At 38.2% G+C, this 15,393-nt stretch overlaps 1 protein-coding gene across 1 annotated transcript in view; it reads right to left on the bottom strand.

The window, feature by feature from the left end:
• The window catches only part of CDH2 (cadherin 2), a 122,538-nt gene that overhangs the window by 14,233 nt on the left and 92,912 nt on the right, over window positions 1-15,393 (bottom strand). Inside the window, exons 8-14 of the mRNA XM_068932426.1 lie at window positions 14,866-15,003; window positions 14,313-14,498; window positions 11,808-12,064; window positions 10,178-10,320; window positions 8,694-8,927; window positions 8,127-8,360; window positions 5,814-5,953 (exon numbers count right to left, since the gene is read on the bottom strand). Coding sequence (XP_068788527.1) covers window positions 5,814-5,953; window positions 8,127-8,360; window positions 8,694-8,927; window positions 10,178-10,320; window positions 11,808-12,064; window positions 14,313-14,498; window positions 14,866-15,003 — 1,332 coding nt within the window. The remainder of the gene's footprint in view (window positions 1-5,813; window positions 5,954-8,126; window positions 8,361-8,693; window positions 8,928-10,177; window positions 10,321-11,807; window positions 12,065-14,312; window positions 14,499-14,865; window positions 15,004-15,393) is intronic.

The following is a 15,393-nucleotide window of genomic DNA, read 5'->3' on the forward strand; positions in this document are numbered from 1 at the left end:
TTGAAAGTTAAACTCCAGCTGCCAATAAAACACAATAATGGGCAAAGGTTCTAGATAGGATAAAATAAAATACAAAATAATTCCGTAATGGAATTATGGAAACATTACTTTTCCTATGATGAGATAAAGATTCACCAAGGAATGACAATAATTCTTCCACAGTAGCACTGCATGAGTCACTAATTCAAAAAATAAAGTCAATGTCTTCGTAAGCAACACAACCCCCAAAAGAACTTCTTTCCAATGATAATATTGTAGATGCCAAGGGATATCTTAACAACAGTTATTGCATTCATTATTGTTAAAATCTCTTAACATAAAGTATGTTCCGATCTGAATTCAATGCAAAATAAAGGTTAAAAAGGGAGACTAAATGATCTGAATAACACTCAGATAAGGTGGTGAAAATAAAACATAATCACATAGATTTATAATGTTGATAGAGTAGATTATAAACATGAGAATGTCTTTTATAGAGGCTATAAAAAAAATCTGCTACGTAAGACCAATGTCATCTTAAGATGCAGGCATCCCGACAGGTTTGACATTAAAAAAAAAGAAACAAACAAAAATCTCCCCCAAAAAATCTGATTTTTTTTCCAGAAGATTACTCAATTTATTTAATCAAGGACACACAAATGCTGGAACAAAGCTACTTTTTCTTTCTTTCCTTTTTTTTTTTTTTTTTTAAATAAATGAGCCTGATTACTCAGGAATATGTCAAACGCATACATGCAATTCCTGTTTAGAATTTTAGATCCATTCATGAATAAAAACAGCCCATTATATTTTTAATGTTATTATCATCTTTAAAATAAATGTTACTTTCTCTATATAAACCTGTAATAAAAAAAATGACAAAAAGCAAGCTGTTGAGTAATGTCTGAATAGACTATAAGAAAAGTGAATCAGGAAGGAACATGCAGAGTTCTTAAGAAGAAAAACACTTCGGGTAATAGCAAAATCATTGCGTTGGAAACACTTGTGCTGAAGAACGTGGAGGGCTAGATTAAAAATACAGGTTCAAAATCAAGATCTGCGATAGGCTCAAGACATATCACCACTTAGGCTATTTACTTCAACAGGGCCACTTCCATGATCAAGTACTACCAAAATTCAGAAAACACTATAGAATTGGGCTCAAGGAGATGTAGGATCATCTTTGTAACTATTACTAAAGGAAAGGTATACAAAGTCAATTAAATGAAAGACATGTATCACAGTTACCAGGTCAACTTTTGCTGCTAGTATCCCAGTTGAGCACACCTGCTGCCTCAATGTAAATCACAACAGTGGCCCGAGATACATGGTAAAGCAAATTAGTGATGCTTCCAGGCTGTAATTGCTCTATGCTTCAACGATGCTGCAGACGTGCTAAGTGCCTGAACACTCGATCAGCATACGGTTCTGATAGTTAGAACTGACTATAGCTTTAGAAATAGAGTGCATGTCACATCGAGGGAGAATACTAGTCATTTGTCCCTTACATTTACCCTGTTTGCTAACGACGACAACCTCGAGATGATGTGGTCCGTTAACAATCAAAGACTGTCACTGCCAACTTCAGAATCTGTACTTAAACTAGGTACATCCAGTTCAGCATACAGCAAATGGCAATGCTTCCCCCACTCCACGACCCTCAGCAGAATCGCTGGGTCAAACATTCAGATGGAATAATCGAAAAACACAACACAATCACAGCCCCACTGACTTCAGTGGAATGACGATGACCCAAAGCCACTCATGGCCCACCGCCTGTACTCAGGTAGCCAAACTGTTACAACTGGAAAATATTAAATACAAAGTCCAGAGAATAAATTACACAGACCTTCTATCCAGAAGTCTCTCTTCCCTCTCCTGCCCCCCACTACCCACCTAGGATATCACCTTTTGTCCAGCAATGCCTTTCAGCCAACTGAATAGTGATCTTTCCAGACATCAGGAAAAAAATGTTTCTGCCTTGAATGATACAGGTGCCGTACAGCTTTCAGAGCCAGTTTTACTGTCCACATTTCCAGAAAATGTAAGTTTAGGTGAAAAAAAATGCAGCACATTTCCTGTGTTGACAACGCTGTTCAGTGGGGAGCAGGCTAACATCAGTTATGACAAACAGCTCTAGAGCTTTTCTGACTGAGGGAATTAAAAGCATTTTTCTCAACTGCTGTAGAGATCACACAACCCTCCGTACATCAATCCAGCCAAAAACGTGCATTGCCTCTGCAGCCTATCAGACTAGGACAAAACATTCAAGAACCTTGTTTTTCCTTACAAGCATTCACTCTATCAGAGTGAACAAAATACCACTTCTCCGGGAGCTGAGAAGGCCTCAGATGAGATTAACAGTGGTCTCCAAGACAGAATCAACTGCTCTTTTATGATAAATATCAAAATTTCTTAGGAATGCTAGCTTAGGGAAAAAAAATAAATAATAAAAACAGGCACTCGACCTTTTTGCTGACAGCTGCTATGACTCAGAGGAACTAGTCTGAATATGGAACTAATCAAATTTGTTACTGGAGACTTTACTTTGATTTCCTGTAGAAAGAGTTTGAGTAAAGATGATGAACCTGCTTTAGGAGTTTCTCAGTCTGCCCTGACAGGTAAGAAATCTAACTGCATAGCTTCTAAATAAAGAAAATATCAAAATGAAAACAGAAGTCTAAAAGTAGTTTGGTTCACGATACACAGAGTCATAAATTATATCACTTGTCTTCGAGCCCTGACAACCATAAGCCTCATGTCACCTAAACATTCAGCATAAACAAGAAAAAGATGAAGTCACACCAGATAAACCTTTTAAGTATTTATTCAGAAAGCTTATGCTTTTGAAGATGCCTAAATAACTTGCTTGTTATAAATAAAAATAAGTAATTTCTAAAGTAATGTATTATGAAAATATCTGAAGCTGTTAAAATATGCTGCGTTTTCACTGAAAGTCAGCTGAAGCTTTGAGCATTCCTTTCTAATTTTTTCTGCACGAGATGGGTGCTTTGTTGGATGGTTCTGTGCTGTAAAGTCACCTTACACACTGTCTCCCACTGAAGTCGCTTGTTCAGTCAGCCCTGATGTTTTCTGGGAGAGCGTACCACAGAACATTAACATTCACATAAAGAATTTTCTCTGTCATTTGCTGATGACTTGTGGATGCAAGGTTGACGTGAAATAATTTTTCCTGACTTTAATAGAACGGTGGCGGTTTTTCCCTATGAGGTCTTATTCTAAAAACAGATTTTTAATGGAAGTCTCATATGCTTTTTTGGGAACACTAGAGAGGAAAAGCCCCTTACTTTAACTTTGTCAAACACATAAAGACATTGATGGTCAAGGTCCATTGTTTTGAATGGTTTGTACATAGCTTTGCTTGTGCAATATTCTACTAAGCCACAGTCTGCAAAGATGTCATCACTACTTGTAGGGAACTTCTAGAGAGATTTCAAATGCTTAGCATTCCAAGATCTTAAAACTCACATAAAACGCCTGCAAAAAATAAGACAAAAATCAAAATAAAATCCTTTCTCTTTCCATGGGGCTGGGAGACAATGATGTTCAATCAAGTGAACCTAGGAAATATTATCAACTAATTAAGCGCAGACAGAAATCTAGATTTTACAAGGCAAAATATCAAACCAATATAAAAAAAAGTAAAAATACCTCCCTGAAAATCAAGATAAGGTGTGTTTCCATCATCCATTTTAGACAGCTAATTTACGTGCATAAGTGAAAAGCTTGTGCTCTTATTCAGATGTTTTGGGGAGGCAAAAATTCCCAACTTTTTGGGTGTATGAAGTTCCTTTAGACCATCAGACACTAACGCTTTCTGCTTAGTCGCTCACGACAAGGACCAGCGTACCTGACCTACACGGCTGGCAGTGGTATTTGCAACAACACCCTCAAAGTTTCTGCCTTCAGGAAGTCAGCAGGGGAGTCATGGCTAAGCCGTCCAATTTTCTAAAGAAGTCCTCGAACCTCCCTGTTTCTAGGTGCTTCCTGGGCTCACTGGGAGAGGAAATGACCCTCATCCCCCATTTCTTACCACTTTACTGCCACCTCATCCTTTGACAGCTCCCCCTTTCATTACATGAACTATGCTCAGCTGCAGCTGGTGAAATGTTGAAACGTTTATGGGTGGTTTACCTCCTGCTAAACATTACTGCACGCATACAATGTTGCCTCCTCCTGCGCTTCCCTGGCTATAAAACTCCTGAAGACACCACATTCACTGGAGATGACCATAATGTAAGATGCACACAGGGCAGGTTCCAGCATCATTTCAAAACAATTAAGTATATTAATCTTCTCTATGGAGTTGCTACAAAACATAAGGTTTCTGATCTGCAGCACAACCTCTCCCAACACTATTTTAGCATCACCTATGACCTTCCTGAAGAACAGCATATACTCTATGCCCTTTACTGACTCTGGCCTAAGGATTGTGTGGACTATAATTAAAAACCCAAACCATGTAAAAAATGATAAATAGCTCCTGCAAAGAATTGTGGGTGGACAAGAGCCGGGAATATGTGAACTGGAAAATTAGTTCTCAGTTTCTTGACATTTTTAAGCTTGTAATTCAGCTGTGCGGTAACAGATGCACAGGCTAGATGCAATTCTTGTACTCAAAACTATCTGTATACAAACAACTGGAATACATACAAACTCAAAGGCCTGTCTTCAGTTTAATCAGCAATATAAGCAATTTTCCAAAATTGCATAAGCCGAAGTTTCCTTTGCAAATTGCTTAAAAAGAAAGTAATGCAGAAAAGCCAGAAACTAGGAAAGTACCTGGGGAAATACATGAAACATGGAAATTGCTAAGGGGAACATAAATTTCAGAGAGATAAACAAAACAACAGAGGGAAGCTATAAATGTCTGTACTGGTGAAGAGAGAGACTTCTCAGAAAACTAAAGTGCTGGATGACTGTGACTGGGGATGTTCGGAAGAATTATACTGAATTTTTCAAGGCTTTTTACTGGAAAGTTTCTTATGCTCTATTATGTACACTGTTCACTTTGTAATTATTACACTTATTTCCACCACTAATACAATGCACAAATCTACTGTTTGTCATGCTCATAAAATACTTAATAAACCTCTCCTCCAAAGGGAATCACACTGCTGGGAAATTCACTAACTTGGAAAGGAAGGAAAAGTGAAGCTATTCTTAGCATACAGACATCAATCCCAGGCCTCTGAAGCATCAGTAATGGTTCAATCAGAGGTGATATGAGAGCAAACGCATATGGCAGCTGCCTGGAAAGGTATTTGAATAAACACAGATATTCCCTGACAGCTATTGAAACAAAAACTTTCCAAACTGAAATCCCAGCAGCGGCAAATTTGTCAATAACTAACATTACAGAACATCTAGAAAGTCACTCACCCACCACTAAAAAGGGTCGTATTTTGAGTAGAATATATTAGCCATGTTACACTAGGGACTCCGTACAACAGTATTTGGACAAGGAGTAAAAAATATTTAAAGACTGAAATGACAGTGAATTTTATTTTTCATTTAAATGTAACTGCCTTTGTTGGAATATGGCCAGGATGCTATGACTGTTTTATAGTCTGTGAGTGAGCAAGATACCAGTTTTACATCTCATCCAAAAGGCAGGCAATTGACACCTCTAGAACTGCAAAAATGACATGGGAAAGCAATGTGGTCTTTTAGGTTTTTAAATTTTTACTTAGTATCCGTTGTATTTGATGCAAAAACGGGCTACCTATTATAACATGTCAATGGAAACAAAAACAGATCAAATGCAGTGTGAAGCATGAACCTCTGTACAAAAAGCATTAATCACTTCTCACCTGATCTTCTTCACCACCACCTTCTTCATCGTATTTCAGAATGTTGTCCCTCACATCATCTTCTGGATCAATCAAGAGCTGCTTGGCCTGACGCTCCTTATCACGGCGTTTCATCCATACCACGAACATTAAAACTAAAACTGCACGGTAAAAGGAAAGACACAAAAACATGTCTTGACTCTGAAGTACAGCCATGGAAAATTGTACAAATTTAAATCAAGAGATTGCTGTTGGCTTTGGTTGTTCTAGGTGTGACATTTTCAGTAATCCAGGATGAGTAAGATGGTCAGCTCAGGTTTCCTTTCAAGAAGAACAAACTTCTTTTCTTTTGCTGCTGACGACACCAGTCCTGTATGGGAACTGGCACAACTGTTCAAGCAGCCCTACCTGAAAGCTCAGGGATATTTCCTGAGAGTCTGTTAAACAAGCCTTTCCTCTAGTAAATTTGCTAACACAGCCTAAGCAGAGGTAGAATGACCAAATTATATCATATTGCATACCCAGCTACTATGTTAAAAGAAAGACACGATATTACTAAATTAAGAAGCCACAAACAAGAACATTTCAGGCATTTTCAGGCAGGAGGTTTTAAAACTTTTCTTGAGAACAGAACATGATTTTGTTACCTACTCTGTACAGATACAGCTAATGGCTTGGGCATGGTACGTGTGGTAGAGCAGATTGGTGGACTGATGTCGTGGGCTCTCTCACAAAGCCATGCAGTACTCTTTCCTGCAGGACAGAGCGCTGCCTTTTTAAAGTCTAGTATTATTAGTTGGAACCTACAAGTGCCAAAGCATATTCTTACAGAGGTAAGTACATACTAAAGTACATATCTGGCGCTCTACCCAACAGATCTCATAGTATCTCTTGACTTATATTGGGAAAATACGTATAAGCTAAGTGATTGGAGCACAGTGAATTTAATGTATCATTATTATTTATTTTCTCATAGTTTAGAAGTAAACCTGATTGATCCAAAGTTAGTTCTGGCTATGTAATTTTTTTTTTTTTTAAACGCTAAATCAAGGCAGTCGGAACAACAGATGCTTAAACTTAATGTACTATAAACAATTTGATTTGGGAATCAATCACATATTCAGGCTATAAAAGTCATATATCTGTTCCACATCTGCAAAATAAACTCGCAGTTAAAGGAGGTAAGAAAGCCTGAGCCTCATAAACCACTGGCTTCACAAGGGAATCGTCCCAGCAGTGACAGAGTTCTAAAAAATTATATTTTTTGTATTTCTTTAAGTCTCAAGAATATATGGCATATTATATAGTTTAACTAATTCTGATCTTTGAATATCACCAAGTTTCTTGATCCATGCGGACATATGGCTCAGAAGTTCACCAGAACGAACCACACTGTTGTACCAAAGAAGGGTTTTTTTTTTTAACCCGGTGTGCGTTTTTTATTGTTTTACCCAACAATACTGTTGCCGAAGTTTAGATTTATATTCAGAGGCAAAAACAGTCAAGACTGAGAAAGTCAATGGTATTTAGAGCTATACATTCTTAAACTTTGCTTTAATCTTGACAATTTTTCAGTTATCCTGTTTGTTTATGAACCAAACTTGTAAAAGAAAGCAGAGAGAAACAAAACATGGAATAAATGTGAGTAAATGAATTTCTAATACAATAGACGTGTTTCCAGTTATAAACAGAAAGCATCTTCACGGAAAGAAATCCCAATATATCTGGAATATAATTATATGAAAAATACTTTATACTAGAGATAAAAATAAAATACCAGTACAACTTTATGCAGTACTTAAACACGTACACCTCTCTTCCTGCATGGCTGCCTGCTTGTCAGGCCTTATATGAAGGGGTGTGATGTACTACTTTCCAAATTATAAGAATATTCTACTTACATTAATCTGAAGCATAACAGAAGTAATACCAGAGCTTTCCTTACAGGCACTGTTACCACCCAAATCACACAAAACCAGCAGCAGGATAGACACTAGACCTCTGAGGGCTAACCATTTCTTTATCCTGGTCACTCACTCATGTAACATGTGCCCTTGGGTACATATGGAAAGCCTCTTCCATAAGCACAGCATGGGGAACAAGCTCTTAACTGCCACGTATCTATGGAAGAGCTTGTTATACTCTGTCTCACAAATTCCTAATCTTTTACCATCAGAAACTTTTCATACTTGTCCAAGACATTAAAGTAAACAGCAACAATTCTTGGACTTGAGTCTTCAATCACTGCCTACTCTTCGTCAGTGCACTAAAACATACGATGGTACTTGTGATTTAAGAATAAAAAAGCTAAGCTTAAGAGATCCATCTACTTACTGAGCAAGATGATGATACAAAGCAGAATTGCAATGATGGCGCCAGTGCCCAGTCCTGCGCCTACAATTCGATCCACATCGGTACAGTCCCCATTTATGTCACATTGGCAAACCTTCACTTTGAGAACAGATGTGCTCGATGCATGTGGATTTCCAGAATCTGTAATTACTATGGGCACATCGTAGATACCAGCCTCCAGGAACCTGATCCTTAAAGAAAGTTGGGCATGATCACCTGCAGGTGAAAACAAGGTACTTGTTAAAAGATAATGTATTGCTCATAGGGGTTGGAAACAGTGATGGCAGAAGCGTTTCGTCTTTGAGCTCTGCATTAACTTGTTATTTAACCTGCTGCATGACACTCAGGATGAAAAACTTAATTACAAGGAACATCATCTCTTTCTTAAAAATTCTCATTCTTTGGGGACCTCAGGACCTCACGCTAAGGTGCTTTCCTAGTCACACTAACCAAATTAATGTATGTCGTGAAATAACACCAAAGTAAAACACTGAAAAGTACATGCAACAGTTCCTTTAAAACACTTAGGATTTCTGTAACACTAATTACCGCTAATTCGAACAATGGTCCAATTCCTCTTAATACTGGGAGGCATGTCAGGCAGCTCGAAGGCGAATGGGCCTGCATTTGGATCAATGTCAGGGTCCACAGCAGTGATGTTAATAGCGTTAGGCTGTAGTGTTTCACAAGTTGTGGCTTCTTTTGGATTTACTTGGGGGGCGTTATCGTTGATGTCAAGTAAGTATATCTGAAGTGTTCCAGTTCCGCTCATCGGAGGAATTCCTTCAAGAAAAGGAAATGGTCTTGAGTCTGTATCCAATTGGAAAGTCACTTACATGATATCATACCAACACTTTTCAATTATCACGTACGTGCGTACACCTCAGTTTTGAAATTCTGACTTTATCTAGTCAATCTAACACTGTGACTGCTCCTGCAAACACACAAATCCTTACATAGTCTGTCTACAAAAAGAATGCCCCATTCAGCAAAATTCAGCAAATAACTGCTTTTCCACAGACTGGAGGAAATGCAATCACTTTACTTGATCGGAGAGATAGTCCTCTTCAGAGACAGTCCACATCAAATGCTTCAGAGAAAAGTGTAGAATTGGGATAATTTATCGTATGGAAAATTTCTTTTATAACTTTGAATACTTATGAGCCCCTCTCACCTCAAGCATGCTATTTAAAATCTTTCTAATACTTTTCAGCGCACAGATTGATACTTCTAGACATTCTTGTTATCCATATTGAATGTGATATGCTTCCTTAAACCTTGCTAAATTCACACATTTATGAGAACAGGCGGCACCGAATTTCTCAGTATAATTAGCAATGGCTCTCTCTCCTTTTTTTCTTCTATAAATCTTGTTCCAGTTTCATTTAATTTTGCTCTCCAGAATGGGGCCAAAAGAACAGAAATAGCTGATCTTGCTTATACTAAATCAGTTTGCATAATTTTACCATTTGTCTTCTCTCCAAGGTAAATCGCCCCAGTGTTTCAGGTTTCCCTTCTAACGTGAGAATGTTCCTAATTATACCTTTCCATCTTTCTGATACTGGGTATAATCAGCACAGCATTCTTTCTGAACTCAAAGGAGTCACTTTTGAGCACAGATCTTCATTAACAAACTGATATCGAAAAGAAATTTTTTCCCTGAACTGCTAAAGTCAGAGTGTAAAAAAAAAATGCAACCCACACGCCCCTTCAGCACGTTATTCCCTGTAAAGCAATGCTAAAAATCATCAGCTCCACTCAGGCTGTGCACATTCATTCAAGCTACCCGTTTTCTGCAGACTTTTCTAGTTTTCTCTAGAATGACTAATGGTACTAAAATCACTGTCTTTCTCCAAACTCAAACGTATTCTCCAGTCTCTCTCCCAAGTAGCTGGGAAATACATAAAGTCTGATATTAATACAGACTTTTAATTTCCAGCTAGATATGTTCTAAGCATATATTTATGGTAAAATAGAACGCCATTCAAATACGCAGAAGAAAGGTTTTGGAAAACATATACAATGATACATACCATTATCAGACGCAAGAAAGGTTGCATTATACATATTGTTTTGCACATATATTGACTCTCTGTCCAAAACAGCAGTTGTAGTTATTTGTCCATTCACAGGGTCAATTTTCAGCCAGTTTGCAGGATCCGAAAGTTTTGAGTACCTGTGTATTCGATTGTAAAATGTGTTATTTATCTGCCAACACACTTTTCAGAGACAAGTTAATGTTTTAATTTGTGTTCTCAACACATGTTTTTGGTGTTTGGACACAGTATCTTACAAATTTCCATTTAGCTTTACTGCTAAAACTCTTGAAAACACATACTCTTAGCATAGGACTGTTCTTAAGTGCCCTGCCACGTAAGTTATTATGTAACTTAAGTACCTTTAATATATATAATAATGAATATATACTTAATAAATTAGCAAATCATATGGTTATCTTAAACTATATGACATCCACACAGAAATTCAATTATAACACTTCATTACGGATTCCTCTTGTTTGTTGTGTACCTAGGGAGCTCTTCATACCAACTTATATGTTCTGGGAGCGCTCAAAGCAGGAGAGATGGAGAGAGCTAAAAGCTTATAAATGGTGCTCGGTAGCACTAATTTGCATTATTCTAGTGGTTTCGGTATTCTTAAAGTTAATTTTCTACAGAGGTCTAGGTTTTACTACACACTTCTCATCTTCATTTGAAGTAAGTGTCTTTCAAAACCATCCTTCTATCTGATATATTTTTGCTTTGACATTAACCAAGTGCAAGCTATCTTAGCTTATTAAAAATGCATATATTCTGAAGTTCTCATGCTATCATGTCTGTGGCAGTTATGTCCAAAAAAAGAGCAAAATATCAGCAAAAGCTAAGCCACATAAAGTAAAAATAAAATTATAAGAACCTTTAATTTGGAAAGAAAGCCATAAAAAAAAAGTTTAGGGGTTTCTTCTACATAAACTAAAAGGCTGTTGGAAAAGCTACACAAGTGAATCCTGGCCTAAGGCTAGTAGCTGTGTCTCAGCTTTGTAGCCAGTAATTATATTTTAAACAAGGTAAGCAAAAGCACTCGTTAAGATTTATGTGATCTTGTTTTATCCTCTCCACTTCCCTAATTTAGATTAGTTTTAGACATTAGGCAAATAGCTATCAATACAAGAGTACGCAAATGGACAACAGTACTTGGTACTGCTGGAGAATAAATGACGAGGAAGAAAGCCTTTATGATTTGGCCCACAATCCGACTTGTTTTTGCTACACTACCAAAACTACTGGTTAATTTAAATTAAAAACAAGCTTAGATCAGGCCAGCATGTATTTGCTCTGACTGTATTCATAGGGATGCCACACACACTTAAAAAACTAGCTGTCTTGATGAACTGGGACCTAGCATTAGAAGATGACTGTAAAGCCCCCTCTATTTACAGATCTATGAATGGTGGCCAGGTCACTCTTTCCCTACAGCCAAAACTCTCTTTTGTGTGGGCTGCAAAAAAGGTACAGGAGGTACTGGTCTAGCTCTGTGTGGTGGAAAATGGAATCATTTAACATTCAGTGTCTTTGCTCTCCACCCACTCTAAAACATAGCTACTGCGTTTCAGGACTGAAGGACATTATCCAACTGTTGAATAACTGTAATATTGTATTGTACCTTAGAGAGGTTTGCTGCATGTAACGATCTGGGTCTTGAGCAGTGAAAGTTGTTAACACGCTACCAGCAAGTAGCCCTTCTTCCTGACGCACAAGCTTAGGGTTTGGAACAAAATACGGACTCTCATTCACATCAATGACTGTAATGGACACGGTCGCTGTTGACTGAGGAGGATGCTGAATCCCCTTAGCCAAAGGCACTTGATTTTCCGCAGCTACAGTGAGCACAAACATCCTGTTGGTCTCAAAGTCAATAGGCTGGCAAAAGTAAAGAGGAGGGAGTGTTAATGTTTACTCACCATAGTGATGGACACACAATAGCATTTTTATATTAAAGTGAGTTTTCAGACAGTATTTAGACCACTTTCTCAATAAAAATGAGCAGAGTCTGAAGAGAATGCAATGACTTCATGTGAATGTAATACTTCAACACATGACTGGGTCGGGATTTTGCTTAGCAGCGGCAGCAATTGCAAAGTTAGATGAGCTAGAAACACCTTGGCATTCTTACACTTAACATGCTCTGGTACTGCCATTAGTGACAACTGAGGAAACAGCTAGATGGGAGGGAGATGTAGAAGCTTCCAGCTTGGTGCCAGGTGCTTGTCTGACCAGCTGTGTCTCCTGAGGAGCTCTCTCTCATGGGGGGACCTGTCTCTCTATGCTACCAAAAGGAACTTTTCCTTCAAATAAGATCATAATCATAACCTATCCCTCTAGATCAAGGGTTCCCATGCTCTTATATTTTGTTAGCACAACTTTGTAATTCTAGCCAATTCCCTTGCTGGTATCCCTGCAGCTCCCAGCTTCACAGCCCAGACACCGTTCAGTTTGGGGCTTTCCGCACTAAGCCAGCAGTCCAGCTTAAGGAGAAGTAAAAATAGGTTGAGGCTAGAGTTCCTTCATCATGCTGCATATGGCTGAGGCTTTTCTTGGGGCCTGATTCTGATTAATACTATGCACTGCATTGCTTGTGCTAATTCTAGACCTGAAGGAGCCCTGTCTCTTACAGGTGGCACCTGACATGTGACGATAAACAACATTACCGTTTGACAGATCAAAGAACAACTCATTGCACTACAAACAAAAATCACAAGCTAGCCTCCAACTCTTTCTGCGTATGGATGCTTAAAGAAGTGCTGTTGGTTAGACTGCAGGACTGTCATTTACCACTTCAAGGTAATTCTCCTATGCTGTTTAAGAATCCGATTTCAGATGGTACGGCTGACCCCCTTGTAACAGGCCATATTTTCAGGCATAAGTCCTTCTTTACTGAGGCTTCCACATGCTGCTAACTCTGTCCTTAAACTAAGTCATATGTAAATAAAGCCCTGAGATACTCTGGCAGTACAGGGGATGCAATTTTATTTTTTAAACAAATTTAAGTGAGTAAAGCTATACCAAACATTACAAACCTGGAATATTAAGTTTGCTCATCTTTATATTACTTTAGTTTAATCTGAGCATTTTTTTAAAACTCATTTTTCCTGAGGTTTCTAGTTTGATACTTTTCCTAGATCTGGGAAAGATGGGTATACGGCCAATTAAAATGCACAGACATTCATATAATTCTTGCTGGAAGAATGTAATATAACACTTGGAACCACTGGGGAAGCACAGTTACAGAACAGAGACAGTACTGTAAAAAAAAAAAATTAGCATGAAATATCACTATAGCTGTATAAAAAGTATATATACTTTTTCCCATCCCATCTAGATTCTGAGATAAGGAGAAAGGAAAAGAAAGGAAAAAAGTGAGTGCTTAAAATTCCAGATTGGAACATTGGCATCTCACACTTGACTTCATAAGTGGATGGCCAAAACCAGAACAGGTCAATTTAGAGAAGAGACACTTATCAGACAGCCACGAGGAAAGGTAGCTACCACTTGGTAGGTTTAATTATAGTTCTGCATTGTTATCATCACTTGAAAAAGTCACCCCTCAACACAGAGCTATGCTGGTTACAGAACGAAGATAGAGAGGTTATTCCATAAAAGGCATTTAAATGAGGTTTTAAAAATAGCCTGTCTTTAAAAGCCTCTTGTAGAAGTAGCCTCCTACCTATCACTTTTCCCTTTCTGATTGTGTCTTCACTGTTTAATCTGTGTCAGTTCCGTAATGGGAACATATTGACATAACGCCAGCAGACAACGAGCATGCCTACTAATGGAGGCCAAGAGGGAGGAAGCTGTTTGTTCACACTGGCAACGAACACTCAGCAAATGCTTTTTCGCAGGCCAAGTTCTATCTTTCGACAAATACACGTTCAAAACCTGTCATTTTCAACAACCTAACCCACGTTTTAAAATTGAACAATTAGAATACTACTGATACCATAACTAAGGGAACAGTGCAAAAGATGAATGGCTTACTTCCACAAGACAGACAGTGTCCATTTATTTGACTTTTGAGTCTCACGCTGGCCTCAGGAGTTCACATTTATTCTCAGCGTTCTCCCACTTATTCCATCTCTGCTTAATTCACTGAATTGTAAGCATCTCTTACCTTCACAACGGTGACCAACCCATCATTGCTGTTGGGATCAGTCAGAATAGTAAATCGCCCTGTGGGATCTCCCCCCGTCACGCGGTACATGGCGTTCCAAGCAGGCGTGTGCGGCTGATCTTTGTCAGTCACAGTTAGATTCGCTACTATAACATCCACTCTGTTTTCTGGGACTTCACCATAGAACTGCAAAAACAACAAAGCAGTTTAACATGGTCATAAAAGCATACGAGACCAACATCACATTGAACAGGTTGGCATTCATCTAATTTAACATTAGGGAGTATATCTTACTTCACTGGAGCTCTGACCGTTTATCTAACAAAGTCTACCTCACACCACCCAGAAAACTGATGGTTTGATTGATTCCTTAGTCAACTCTTGCCCTTTGGACTAAGCAGACTGCTGTATGTAAGGGATATATTCTGCCTGTATTTAAATCCTACCTGCTGTAAACTGTTTAATAAATATTTACTATCTGTAACTATAATGACAAAAGAGGGAAATGCTTATAGCTACGTACACCCTTCAGTTACTCCTACCCTGTACTTACAGTCATAGCAGTGAACTCTGGAGGATTGTCATTGACATCTGTCACCGTGATGACAGCAGTTGCTGTGTTTGAAAGACCATATGTTGGGTTTCCTTCCATGTCCGTAGCTTGAATTATTAATGTATATTGTTGTACTTTCTAAAACACAAAATGACACCAACATAAGTTATAGGCAAGACTAACACTACCGTAGGACAGCAGGTGTTTCCTAAATTGCACTTCACTAAGCAATGAGCTGATCATACTGCTTATTCTAGTTAGCATCACTTGAAACGACAGGAGCAAAGTTTATACCACAGAAATACAGCACCAGGTTGTACCTAAATATATTAAACAGCTAGATTTTTTTCAGCTATCACTGAGACTAGGGCAGATTGCCTACTTCTTACTCTGAAAAACAGAAAGTACTTTATATAGTTAACGTTATCATTGCAGATTTAACAATACTTTCCAAATGAAGGGGAAAAAAAAAAAAAAGCATATTTTGTACCACAACAGAGTAAGTCCTCAAAAGCATTTAAGAGAACC

The sequence above is a fragment of the Struthio camelus genome, chromosome 2, assembly GCF_040807025.1.
Source record: "Struthio camelus isolate bStrCam1 chromosome 2, bStrCam1.hap1, whole genome shotgun sequence".
Classification (NCBI taxonomy): domain Eukaryota; kingdom Metazoa; phylum Chordata; class Aves; order Struthioniformes; family Struthionidae; genus Struthio; species Struthio camelus.